A 14,437-nucleotide genomic window follows, 5' to 3' on the forward strand; every position below is an offset into this window, starting at 1 on the left:
AGTTTAACCCATATAAAACAAAAAAAAATTGGCTATGGTGTGAGTTGCCCTTATTAATTCATAAGGTGCTTTTATAATTACACATCCTTCATTTCCATTGAAAATTATTCATCTAAAATTAAGTTATTTTAATGTTGATTTCAAATTTTGGTGACTTGTATGACATCATTATTTTTAATTTGAAATTTGTGGGTTTTTATAAATAGAAATTATTATTTATAAATTAAAGATTTGAGTATTATTTATTATTTAAAAATAAATTGTATTTTAATTTTATAAGAAATAATATATTTTTTTGTGTTCAATAAGAAATAAGCATTTGAAACATGCAAACAATGTATAATATAATTATAGGGGTAACAAAAACAATTTACCAGCTTCAGCAATGTGTGACAAATATGATTCAGCATCTAAACAAACAATTTTTTCAGCGCTTATAAGTTTCAACGCTTAATGCTATTCAACACTTATTTTTTTTCAGTTTAACAAACAGCACCTAACCCTATGTTACCCAATTTGTTGCCACTAGTCCAATCACGAACTAGTAAGAAGCTAACCAGTTCGTGGTATAGTTCGCCCTGGGTTTGTATAATCAAATGAACCATGAACCCACATAATTTTAATTGGGTTGGACGAACCAAAGTAGTAAGTAGAGCGAATCAATTTATTTTTTAATTGCTTCGGTGAACAAAATCAATTTATTATATTATTTTATTATTTATATTTCAAATTTTAATTATTTTATTATTTTATTTCTATTTAATTTAGAATTTGTTAACATAATAATTATACTTATAATTTGTTTATATATATATATATATGTATAAACGAATCAAGCTAGTGAATCAATCAAAGAAATCAAAGTGAACCAAGAAATGAATTATCTCCACCTTACCCTATGAATTGGGCTAGAGTGACAAATCACAAATTACAACTACAAATCCAAACTCGAAGTGACGACCCAAATAACATAGCTCTAACCAAAAAGCCCTCAATCACCTCCCGGCCCTCCACACACACACACACACACAAACACACACACCCTATGCGAACTTTAAAATATAATTTTAGAATAAATAATTGTATATTTCAATTTTTTTAACATACCACTTATTTTTATAGAAGTCATTAATATTACTAAATTATCTAATGTTATTTGAGTTGAGTATTTCTTACTCAAGGTCGAGTTGGGTGTGGGTTGATCACCAATCTATCCCAACCCGCCCGAATTGCAGGCTTGCAGTCCTAACATGATTTCAAAACTCGTTTGAGAGTAAGACATATCGCTTGAGTCACCTTGATATCAGGCATGAACAAGACGGATGCACAAGTTAATTTTTAGAACAAGATTTAATACCTTACGTTCATTTTTTAAAATTTTTGGACAAGACATCTCAAACGTATCGAAAAACTCATCCGAGACGACTTATATCAGGCATGATGATGAGACGCTACAAGACGCGAAACTGAGTTTTAAAAAAATGAGCCCTTGTGCCCTACTTACTGATGTGGAATTGGCTGGTAAAATGTCAAAAATTAAAAATAAATAAATATATGATCTAGTTTTGCTTAACTCGTCTGAGTCATATCGGTTCCCCTAGATGGCGCGTGTTGGCGCGAGCGCGAGCGCAACGAGGCGAGAAAACGGGATTTAAAACCATCAACCAAGCAAGAAGCAACTGAAGCTCACTCAGCTTTACGGACTGGAAGTCTGGAATGAAAGCTCAATAACAATGGCGGAAATCTCAGAAACCCCACGAGTTTCTTCGATTGATGTTCCCAATGAGAATAAGAAATCCGAAACGTCTGAAGTAGGAGAATCGATCGATAAATTCGATCCCAAAACTATGCGAAGATCGAGACCAGGACTCAAGCGGTTGTTTCTGATCTTAACGGTTCTCTTTTCTTTCATCTTAGGTAATTAATCTCCATTTCATCTCTTATCTCTTCTTCTTTATCATTTCTAGTTTTTTTTTTTTTTTCCAACTCTTTTGTGTTTTTTCCTTCTTTGTAGGGTTCCCTTTTTTTCTCAAATCCATCGAGATCTATCGTTCCACTCTCCCATTTCCCGCCATTGATACATTATCTAACCGTATCGAATCGAATCCATTGTACTTCCCTTGCCGATTCCAAGCAGTATTTGTAGGTTTTGATCATAAAAAAAGTGTTGATGAATCTTATGCGGAGAAATTAGGGTTTATGATATCAGAACAAGTGGGAAAGTTGTCCGTTAATGATCCAATCTGTGGTGGTTGTGGGAAGAACCACACTGTTTCAGTGACTATCGAATCCGATACCAGTTGCATTTCAAACTCAAAGTCTGGAAATCCATGTTTGTGGCAGTGTGGGTCGATAGATTTTTCTGGATTTGTTGGTAATTTGAATGCAAATGATGATGATTCTATCGATGAAATGTTAAATTCAGCTTTGTGGAGAGATGAGAGTTGTTTGGATTCTGGTGGAAAAGTTTACAGTGTTGTGGTGTTTAATAGTGGCGAAGAAGAGACTCGGGTTGTGGTTGGGAAGCATAGACATGCTTGGATGTTGGGGAAAGTTTCTGAGACAAATGCAGTTTCAGTGATTGCAAATACTTTCGTAAAGTACTTTATGAATGGTGGAAAGGGTGAAGGGTTAGTTCAAGGTGAATTCATGCCCGTGGGTGCGGATGGAAAAATCATTCTTTCTTTCAGCCTTCTGAATTCTGATCCCCAAGATTGGATTTTTGACTGGTAAGAAGTATGGATATGGTCCTACCAAATAGACAAAAAAAAAAAAAAAAAAAAAATCAATCTTTAATACTTTTCCGTGTATATGAAGGGATTTCAAGAAAATAGATGACATTCTGCTGGCCGGCGTGGTAGAGGCTTTGGCACCCATAGCGAACATTAGTGTGGAAAGCCAGGTAACATACTGTACATGCATATCTTAATTTCATTTGCATCCAAGAATTTTGAGTTTTGGTTTCAGCAATTTAGACTATGTTATATATGTTGTGGCATGATGGCTATCTTACATTTTTTTCTTCTTCTAATGGTCAGGTATTATACCACACGCCAAAGTCGTCGTTTTCTTATTGGGATGAGAAGTTGTCCAGCTATGTCTTTAGCACCAAAGATCTCCCTTTCTTTGTATGCTTCTCAATCTAGTCTTTAAATTACTTTGTACTGAGGTCAAGTGGTACTGAATCATGTTTAGTGGCGAGTTTTATTTGATCATTTCATGCTATTTTATTTATTTTTGGTTAAATTGATAAAACACTATATATGAAATTTTGAAGTATCTCACTAGCACACTACCTTTTTCTTGTCAATTTTATATATAGGGAGAACTCTGTTTTACTCATTTTCTCTTTTCTTTGTTGGTTTTGGTCTGTGTGTCATAGCGTATGTGTTGAAGCCGAGAAGCACTTGTCATTAAATAATCAGCGAATTTGGTTGTCCCTAAAACTGCATATACTAATCCAGCTCCCAGTTAAAGGATAAATTTGCATATATTTGAAATTATCTCCTTCTTACTTTAGGAAAATGTTTACAGCTCTCGACCATTAGAAAACATCATAAAAGGGAACATTCAACATGGTCTAGTGTGTGATATAGGAACCATGCTACATATATTTATAGATATGATGAATTACCTGGAAAATGCCCCTCACAAATTTACAATGAATTATAAACTCTCATGCTTTCACAATTTTATTCTTGGTTTTATGCCACATTTTATCACCAAGTGTACCTCAATAAAGTCTCTTCCATGAGGGTACTGCATCAACAAGGGACAAAACCTGCCTATCTTGGTGAAAGCAAACATTGTGAATTTGCTTGGATGGTGTGAGTTTCCTTCTTCAAATAGGTTTCGGGGCTGTTAGGTTATGCATTCCTCCATTCTTGACCTTTACCAAAGCTGGTCACTTTCAATCTTTCATCTAGAGGGGTAGTTTAGTTGGAGATTGCTTCCTTTGGTGGTTTGCTCGGGTGCTCTGGAATGAGCATGATAGAAGGAAGAAGAGATCCAATCTGTTCTTGTGGTCATCAAAGCCTTAACTTTTCTTTGGTCTAAGCTGTTTAAGGAGCAAGGTAGTTTAGTTGGAGATTGCTTCCTTTAGTGGTTTGCTGGGGTGCTCTGGAATGAGCATGATAGAAGGAAGAAGAGAGCCAATCTGTTCTTGTGGTCATCAAAGCCTTAACTTTTCTTTGGTCTAAGCTGTTTAAGGAGCAAATGACTTGTTCTTTGTGGAAATATTATGCCTTTGCGTGTGTGTGTGCGCGGCGGCGGGGGAGCATTACTGGTAGATAGCTAGAATATATATTTGCGTGCTTCTATTTTGACAAGTTCTCATTCATACAGGTTAATTCAAATGAATGGCACTTGGATACTTCTATCGCAGCTGGTGGGCGGTCCAAAATTTTGCAATTTGTGGTGTATATTCTTTCACTCTGTGTCCTACTTCTCTCTTTCTTTCATAGTCTTCCGCTTATGTGTTATTTTAGAATGCTTTATTGAATATATTTCTCATGGGTTTATGAAGTTAAACTGAACTATTTTTGTTACATTAGATTCATGAGTTTTAGTACTCTTGGTAACAGATATTCTCTTCATATACCCCTTTATTGGATAAATAATTCATATACCTGGTATTGCCCATAATTCAGGACACTCAATAGTTTAAGAAATCTGTATGTCATATTACTAGAATTTAAAAGAATATTTCTTATAGTCACAAAGTTCCTACTACATGCCTTTTGATTAATCTATTCTTGACTATTTTATGTCCTTTAAATGCTCATGCTTTTTTGCATAACATTTAATAAATGCCCAAACCTATGAGTTGAAAAAATTGTGCTACTCGGCTGCGTGGTGGTATGACCTGTAGAAGCTAGGAACCTCAAATTTTTTTTTTGATAAATGACCTAGGAACCTCATTTGACCCTTGTATTTATCATCTTGGAATAGTTTTTCAAGTGTTAGTGCTTAGATTTGACACTAGTTTTTTTTTTTTTTGCTCACCTTGAGGTATTGCCTTCCATGATAAAGGATGGTGTGACTCACTGAACAATGGGGTTGTGGGTGAGATTGAGGTAATGTGGGATGAAAAATTCATGAGGGTGTCTTTGTTCAATTAGTTAGTGCTTTCTCAGTCTCCATTCTATGTAGCTGTGGGTGGGTGGGGATTTAATTGGGGTTCTTAGGATTTAGCACCCTTGTTTGGGTAGGGAAAGAAATTAGTTATGGGAAGAATTAGAAGATATGGTTGCTTATTGGGATAGGCCATGGTGCTTGGGTGGGGATTCCAACGTCACAAATTCTCTCTTGAACAGAAGGGAGGACTTAGGATTTTGAAAAGTATGCGAGATTTTGGAAGCTTCGCTAACTGCAGTGAATTGATAAATATCCCTTTGGGAGGCAAAGACATGGTCCAACAATCAAGAGGATCCTAACATGTCTCGATTTAATAGATTTCTTACATCTGGTTCTTGGGAGGAGCACTTCAGCGATGTGATTCAAGTGACTAAATAAAACCGTTCTTCGGATCATACTCTGATTTCTCTAGAAGCGAATATGGTCTGTAGGCGCCTATCTCTGTTTCATTTTGAGAATATGTGGTTATCCTATGTGAATTCCCGTTATGTGCTTCGTCCAAGATGACTTGGATAAGTCTAGTTTGGACTTTTAAAGCCTCTTTTATCGGATTTTGTATGTGAGAGGTAGTTCTTTTGTAATATGAAGTTTCTGTTCCTCCTAACAAGGGAGTTTTCCGTAAAAATGAATACTATTGTAACTAAAAATCCTTCTTCTGGTGAGGTAGTAAAGTCTGTGTGTAGTAATACCACAGACATGGCATCAAAACCCCACCTTCACACCTACATCTTTAAACGAAAAAAGAAAAAAGAGAGAAGAAAAAGCATCTTCTGGTAAGATATTGATATAGATTTCTTATAGATGCAATTCATCAAGGATTTTGTTACATCTCGTGATCTTTCTTCAGGTAGCTGAATTGCCTATATTTCTGTCTAGTTATTGATATGTGTACTCAACTGATATGCCTTTATGAAGCTTATTGTTTTGATCATATGCCTATATGATAATTTTCAACGAAGTACCTTTTGTTTGTTATGTTATTTTAATAATTCCATGTTTGGGGTAAAACAAGGTGTACCCAATGAGCAGTGAGCACAGGGATCTCTAAAAGCTGTTAAAATAACTGTTATTAAATAACATTCAACATGAATTTTCTCTATTTGACCAGATATATACCATCTGCAGAGGAGTGCCCTCTTCTGTTACAGCTTCCAAATGGGGAGATTTCTAAGACCAACGGATTTATATCTCCAGTGAGTTATTATGTCCTAAGCATCTCAACACCTGGTTTTTGGCTAATATTGTTTAGTATGAAATTTCCTCCACTAATTAATCATGGTATGCTGCAGATGTGGGGAGGTGTTATTGTTTGGAATCCCCCCAGCTGTTTGAGAAATTCAACTGATAGGCAACCTATCAAGCATACATTTTCCCCACAGGTCAGAAATCAATCAATCTGTAAGATAATTTCTAGGCCGCACCTTTTATTACATTTTTCCTCAAAATAGATTGATGTATCTGTCCATCCCAACATCCCAATCTCTTCTACTATCATTCTATGAGCATGTTGTTTCTTGAGCGTCTGGCATAAAGCATAGCTAGCCCTATTTCAGTGCTGTCCTGTCAGGGAACCAACTCATACCGGAAAATTTGAGTGGTATGATAAATATACACTGAAAACATTGAATAAGGAATTTTGTGGAACTTCTTTACGCATATAAAACCCCTCTCCGTCTCAGACAAAAAGTTGCTAAAAAATATGACACATCATGTAAGTTGAGTTATATTGGTTGAGACATGTTTCATGACTTCATATGCCTGGCACAACTATTCTAGTAGTGACTTGAGATGATGCTAACACAAAAAATGGAATGGAAACTCCTCCACCCATATCTGATAATAGGTTAGAGAAATTGGTTTAATTGATAATGATTAAAGGAAGAAGGGAATTAGGATGAGAGAAGAGAAAACAATAGGAGCAATAAGGTTTTGAGAAGTTTTTAGTCAACTTCTTCTTTTCCCCCTTGTATTAGTACAATGGAAATATAGATTACTTCCCTGCCACTAGTAAATAATATACAAAGAAATGAAAAAATAAAACTCCAAATGAGAGAAATATAAATATGATCAAGCTGTGAACCGATTCCAGTAATTCAGGTGCTTTTTTTAAATTCTTGCCCATACATTCAGGTATTTCCAGCCCAATGATCTTTAAAACAGTTGGTTTTTTAAGTTAGAGGTCCTTCTAGAGAAATTGTTCCCCGACAAATATCTGCTCTTCAAGTTTCTATGTTCTCATTCTTTCAGTATTTGGCTGTTCGTACAGATCACTTATCTTTCTGAAAATGAAATAATTACCAAATGTCATGTCCTAATATTGGAGATAGCTAGTCGATCATTTTTCTCGGAGCTCATGTATGCATATTATCACACAGGATCTTCAGAAGGTCTTTGAAGTTTTCATGGGGCAGTTTCGACAACTTTTGGGTCTTAATTCCGACAATCTTTATGTTGCTGAGTCGAGCATCTCCAACTTTTTAGCTAGTGAAAGAGGATTCACAGAATGGTACGAAAACTCATTCACATTCAATCTAGTAGACAACTAATGGTACATGATAACCCCACACGCTGCATGTAAGATGCAGTCACATAATATAAAGCATAGTAAATGTTGAGTATAACATTACCCAAATTAGAAGCTAGAATACGCCATGGTTTTTGTTAAGTAACCAAGTTTTGTTAGTTGTGCTAGGTTTTATTTTACACCAGTTCTCTGATGTATCCATAAATACAGGATTTTATTTATTTATTAATTACAGGATTGAGTACCATATTTAGCACAACCAATGAACCTCTAGATCACGTCCATCGTAGAAGGGCTATTTGACAATGACATACCGTATCTATTGTTTTTCACTACGTGGACCTGTCATTTGTGTCAGACAATTTTTTAATGAGTAAAGATCATTGAAAAAGGGGAGGTCGAGATGACTAAGCCCTGGGGGAAAGATGTTAGACACTTAATCATGGTTTTTTTCTCTGGCACATACAGTATTTGTTTTCCTTTTACAAAAGCACATTGATATGGTTGAACCACCCTGTCGATCACTTTCTTCGAGATAGTCTTAAGAACCTTTCCACAAATTCATACATAATCCACACAAGGCTGATCATCATCGATCCTTCAGCTTCTCCACCCCCATTATTTTAGGTTTATGAGTTTTCATATTTGGAGTTTGAACTTTTCCCTGTCTGCTTTTCTTATATAATTCAGCAAAGACCTTTATAAGGTTTTCCTCGATAATGTACTGACAAGCTTTAAGGAAAGCCATCACGGAACCAACCGGACCCAGATATATGTCCCCATTTAGAGCCTTTATGGCTGCCAAAATTTCCTCTTCTTCATACATTCTTTCTCAACCAATCTGTTATTTTCCCTCTATGGATTTGAAGTCACCCCATCAAGGGCCTTGTTTCATGAGGTCTTTTGGCATCTTTCTTACCTTCTTGTAGAACATGGCGATTTCCTTATGATTTGCTCCTCCAACATAGCATTAGCACCACACTTAATTTGCCTTTGCAATTGACTCTTCTTGCCTTTGGGCATGGATTTGAGTAAACTCTGATTAGTTTGCCACCTCTCTTAGTTGCGTAATCCGGGAATGGGTGTGGGAGGTGACTCTGAGCTAGAGCAGGGAAGCAGCTGTTGTAAATCAATTTTAATTAAATCATTTTAGAAAGCAGAAACTGGAGTGAAATTCTAGAGCTAGAGAGTGAGTTAGAGGCTCTTACAAGATCGAACCCATTTGATAGACTACTACTTGGCTAATTACTTGTGGATTTACAACTCCACAGCAAGTTTTACTTGTTGAAGAGGTATTCTTTTTCTTCCTAGCATATTATTAAATTTCGACATGTTTCCACTTTCCACGAAATATACGGAAATAATTCTATTTCCACAAGGTCCTGCACAAAATTTAACCAAAAATTTCTTCTATATATATATAGATATATATTTCGGTAGAAATCACTTTTCATTTTACAAAATATTTTGGTGAATAGTGAATTTCACTGAAATAATGAAATTTTAGGTATAAATTTTTTGTAATGCACAAATATTAACATTAGTTGGATATATTAGTTTTCATGGTAATATTGCACTAATATATCCAACTAAGCATGTTCATAAAATTGTTCTTATTCTAATTAGTTGGATATAATTGTAATTTGTTCATACATATTTAAAAAATAAAAATGAATAATGCGCAGATGCAGTACTTAATGGCATGTTCATTAAGCAAGTGTTTTACATTTCCACTGTATGTAGGTAATGTGCCATTTATTCTTATTTCCATATAAGATATTGTTGTTTTCATTCTTGGGCTCTTAAATACTTGGATCATAATGACTTATAAGTGCATTTTAATGTCTATTTTATCATTTCCTACAGTTTCAATGAAAAAATTCCTCAATGTTTCCTTCATATCCATGAAAACTATATCAATATTCACATTGATTGAAATATTTCCATTTTCAAGTTGATCGGAGTAGGCATCGAAATTGGAATTTAATAACTTGCTACTAATCATTTTTTTTTTAATAACTTGCTTATTAGTAAACTCTATTCTAAAGGCCACTAAGATGTAAATATAATATTTTGTGGATCTTTTGATTGGTTGATTCACGAAAGATCACTAAATTTGCATTCTTAATGCTTTATCTTTTGTAGGGAAATGGATGTATTATCTCGACACCATGCATGTTTTAATCTTCTTTCATGTGTCACAACCCTTGGATCTCTTTCAACCTTGGTATGTTCTTCATGCCCTTGTATACTTATGTCTGATGACTTCAGGAAAATCTTAATTACCCATTTCACTTCCCGATCGTCTGTTATAACAGAACTTGCTTTGCAGGTTCAATCACTTCCAAGGATGATTATCATGGATGAAATTGGGAAACAGGTTAGTTGTTGAGGTCACTGTTTTCCCAGATTGCTCATCTGTAGATCTGTTAGTCAGGGAATTGTCTGGCCACCATACTGGATTTAAAATGCATGCTTCAAGTAGAAAATTCTTTAACCCAGCCAGTTTGAAGCATCACATTCAAGATAATGTTGGCATATCTGAACAGTTTGAACATTCGACAAAATTCCAACTCACCCAACAAGTAGGTCATGAAGACTGACCACCACTGCGTAGGGTGGGGAAAAGAGGTTCAAACTTCAACCTGACTCAACTCAGTGCTACCCCTATCGTTTTAAACACTCCTTGCTTGTAAACCAGTTTGCAAGTGAAAATCTTAGATATACTTTTTGACCCAAAAATATGTTTTCAACCATGAATTGCATTATTTGATGTCTATGCATGGTCATCAACCTCATCTTTTTTTCTTTTTTTTTTACCTGTTTTATTTGCTAGGGGGACAAAATGAGTTATAAATGCTACTTGAAAATTAAAAAAACACACACCGTCTTTTGTTACTAAGATTGTGCCACTTGGGAAAGGACTTGTGGGTGAAATTTGCCATGTGGAGAGATCTGGTGGCAAAACCCGTGGGATGTAGTTGTTTGATTCTCTACTATCTGATTTGGCAGGTGAAGTTTTCACTTGAGGCTGCAAGTTTTGCTCAAAGCAATGCCTCTCTCGGAATTTATGATGCTTCTGCTGGTACTTTCTGACACCTTGACTTTAAAGTTGAATTTGGCTTAAACTGTTGCCTCTACAGTTCTTGTAGAAAGCAAGGCAAACATATCAGTAGTTTTTTTTTTTTTCAGTGTCCTCAAGGCAAGCAAGGTCTCTAGCTGAGGATGCATTCTTTCATCCATCCATCATGTCAATCAGTTACTATTCATTTGAGCATTGCTTTGCTATTTACACGGTTAGTAACTTGAACTTCACATATACTCTTAGGCAAGTTCTTTAAAATTTGAGAATTTAGGGTACCTGTTGGTCAACCATAATGGCAGTCTACCAACAGAATATCAGTGCAGGTGCATCAAGAAGGGATGGGTGTTGCAGAACCACCATTCGGTGGGTTCTCATACTCCCATTCAAAAGATACTTTACAATTGAAATCCATCAAATTCTTCCTAACAGTTACCAGTGATTAATCTCACTGGTTGGTAATGTAACTTGGATGTGTCTAGCCAGACACAGTTGTTCCTTTTTCCAAAGTAGAGTGAAACAAAGGTAACTGGCTAACTGTTGGTAGACCTTAAGGACGAGCTATTGATGACTGCATGTCTAAACCCCTGTGATGTACCAAAGCAGGGTTTGGGAGTATGGCTGTCAATGGATCGGTCCCAGATCGATTCGAATCGATTTGGTACCGTTCTAATAAGGATTGGATCAGGTCTAGGGACTGATCTGATAGCTATCGGGTCGGACCCTTATTAGATTGGGTTCTTATCGGATTACAATATTAGGTTCCAGATCCGATCCATTAACAATTGGATTGGTCCAGACTCAATTTTATATACAAAATATACATAAACTTCTTATATCTCCACAAATATATAATATAATATATACTTTCAAACATATTATCTGATCGGGTCCTTATTGGATTGGGACACAGTTGATCCAGATTCGATCCAATAAGATATCAGATTGAAACCTTACTAGATTGGATCCTTATCGGGATCCTAAACATCGATCCAGACCTGAAGTTATTGGATCAGATTTCAGGTCTAATCCAATCCGTTGACAGCCCTAGATGGGACAACCATTCAATTGATTCCACCCAATATATATGCACTTGTGATTGAACCTTATGAGTGGAACCATCCAATTGATCACTTTCTTCTTACTTGTCAAGTATGCGTACATCAACTTGGATATGGGTACAAGACAAATCTCAGTAGTCTCATTTCACCAGCTTTTTTTTATTGATAATGTTAATAATAAATTCTGCCATGAATGCCTACATAATAATTGAAAACAAGGACCTAGTCTAGGATTCCTTAGCCACTTGGAAGCAATAATCAGTTTTCCTTAGCCACTTGGAAGCAAAATGTCCCCTAGAAGTGACGTACTAAAATTGCATCCAACTTGGGCTTTCTCACTGATCTTGATGAGTACAGGTAAAGACTAGTTCAATAAATTGAATCTTGGTCCACCCAACTTTTTTCTGTATGTTGGAGCCTTTGGAAAAAGAGAAACAACTGAGTCTTTGAGGAAAAGGGCTATTTCATTCAGTAGTGGTTTTTATCATTACTGTTGTTTTTTCTGGAAAAAACTGTTTTAAGGAATTTAGTGGCTGTTTTTTTATGAAGATTTCTTATTTAGGTGGGATTCTATTTGTGTTCTACTAATTAGACAGTCGGAATTAAAAATACTATTCATTTGTGAAATATAAACCACATATTTGTGAAGGTGCCACTTACCTAAGTGGTAAAGGCTTTCGAGGAGAGTTGATCGCATGACTTAGGTTCAAACCCCGTTGAACCCACTTTAACCACTAATCCCTTGCTTGCTTAGCAAAAAAAAAAAATATATATATATATATAGGGAGCGGTTCGGCAGCCCTAAAATTTGCCAAGTTTGGTGCCAAACATTTTTTGTAAATCACTTTTGATGGGGTTAGAAGTTTTGGAATAGGCTGATTTTTTGTGAGGATGATCTCTACAGTGAAGAGATCATCCTCACAAAAAATCAGCTCATTTTGAAACTTCTAACCCTAGTTTACAAGTTGAAGAATCGTGGACCGTCCAATTTTTGTAAATCACTTTTGATGGGATTAGAAGTTTTGGAATAGGCTGATTTTTGGTGAGGATGATCTCCTCATCGTAGAGATCATCCTCACAAGAAATCAGCTCATTCCAAAGCTTCTAACCCATATTTTGAAAAATGTTTGGCATCAAACTTGGTAAACTTTAGGGCTGCTGAACCGTCCCCATATATATATATATGGGGACGGTTCAGCAGCCCTAAAGTTTGCCAAGTTTGGTGCCAAACATTTTTTGTAAATCACTTTTGATGGGGTTAGAAGTTTTGGAATAGGCTGATTTTTTGTGAGGATGCTCTCTATGGTGAAGAGATCATCCTCACAAAAAATCAGCTCATTTTGAAACTTCCAACCCTAGTTTACAAGTTGAAGAATCGTGGACCGTCCAATTTTTGTAAATCACTTTTGATGGGGTTAAAAGTTTTGGAATATGCTGATTTTTGGTGAGGATGATCTCCTCATCATAGAGATCATCCTCACAAAAAATCAGCTCATTCCAAAGCTTCTAACCTATATTTTGAAAAATGTTTGGCACCAAACTTGGCAAACTTTAAGGCTGCTGAACCGTCCCCTATATATATATATATATATGTATAAACCATATATTTGTTGTCTTTTAATATAATTGTGCCAAAAACAAAACTGGAAAATTTTAGTGAAAGTAAACTTTCTAGGTTCATTCAAACCAAGCACGACATTAGGGATCAAATAGGTTGTACTTTCAATGGTAGGGTCCATCCACTTACATGTGCATCGACTGCGTCAACAATTTGTAGGCTGTCATAATGGTCACTAAGACAGCACAAGAATTCATTAGTTGTTATGGAAATTCTCATCTGTACTAATATGTTTATGGAATTTGGCAGCCCTTCTTTCTACCAGTTTCGTTGCACATCCTTCTTGCAGCTATCAAAGAGTGGAGACGATACAAGCAAGAGCGTGCAAAGTACTTGGCATGGACCAGCAGAGCAAAAGTGCATTGAGGTGAGAGTTCAAATGCATAAAAATTAAAACAAATTTGGGTATTTGGTGAGATCAAAATGGCAGTTTTGGGGCAGCAATGGTTTCGAGAGGATCTTATTTCTGTCCCTGCAATGGATGGCGAACTTATCAGATGTACAACCTGCCAAGTCTTTGATATTAAAATTCTTCTTATTCTTTTTCAAATGTTTCTGAATATGAACAAATGATAGTTGTCTGTACTTAGTGGAAAATGCCAGCTTACAAGTTGGTTAAAGTCTCTGAGTGTTGATACTACCACCGTTGGGTTCAAAACCCTACCTAAATACTGACTACTGTCTGGCTTTCTTAGAAATTAAAAAAAAAAAAAAAAAAAAAAAAAAAATAAAAAAAATAAAAAAAAAAAAAAAAATTTACCACACAAAAGAAATAGAAGAGTGAGTTTAATATACCATTCAATATTCTGATGTAAATTTGAGATACTTATTGGGTTTTCAAACTGATAACAATATCCCTCTCTAACATGGTCTTGTATGAGGACCGACTGAAAATGGTGAACTTAATTAAAAATTTTTAGCCTATCTTTTCCTTTAAAAAAAGAGGTCTCCAAACTTTTCAACCTTTTTAGTGGGGTTAGTGGGGACGACCGGTGAACCCTTCAAAGGCCCTGTTG

The 14,437-nt window shown here is 35.7% G+C and overlaps 1 protein-coding gene across 1 annotated transcript; it reads left to right on the forward strand.

Annotated features, from left to right (window-relative positions):
- Positions 1-1,591: 1,591 nt before the first annotated feature.
- LOC147412062 (GPI transamidase component PIG-S-like protein) lies at positions 1,592-14,061 on the forward strand. The gene is made up of 13 exons (XM_086455685.1): positions 1,592-1,917; positions 2,015-2,729; positions 2,818-2,902; positions 3,039-3,128; positions 4,345-4,418; positions 6,245-6,329; positions 6,426-6,515; positions 7,512-7,642; positions 9,806-9,887; positions 9,993-10,040; positions 10,673-10,745; positions 10,853-10,956; positions 13,671-14,061. Exons 1-13 carry the CDS (start codon positions 1,734-1,736, stop codon positions 13,785-13,787), a joined length of 1,878 nt encoding a protein of 625 aa, XP_086311811.1. The 5' UTR covers positions 1,592-1,733; the 3' UTR covers positions 13,788-14,061.
- Positions 14,062-14,437: the final 376 nt, after the last annotated feature.

The sequence above is a fragment of the Akebia trifoliata genome, chromosome 1, assembly GCF_017979445.1.
Source record: "Akebia trifoliata isolate Shusen 1 chromosome 1, ASM1797944v1, whole genome shotgun sequence".
NCBI classification, from domain to species: Eukaryota; Viridiplantae; Streptophyta; class Magnoliopsida; order Ranunculales; family Lardizabalaceae; genus Akebia; species Akebia trifoliata.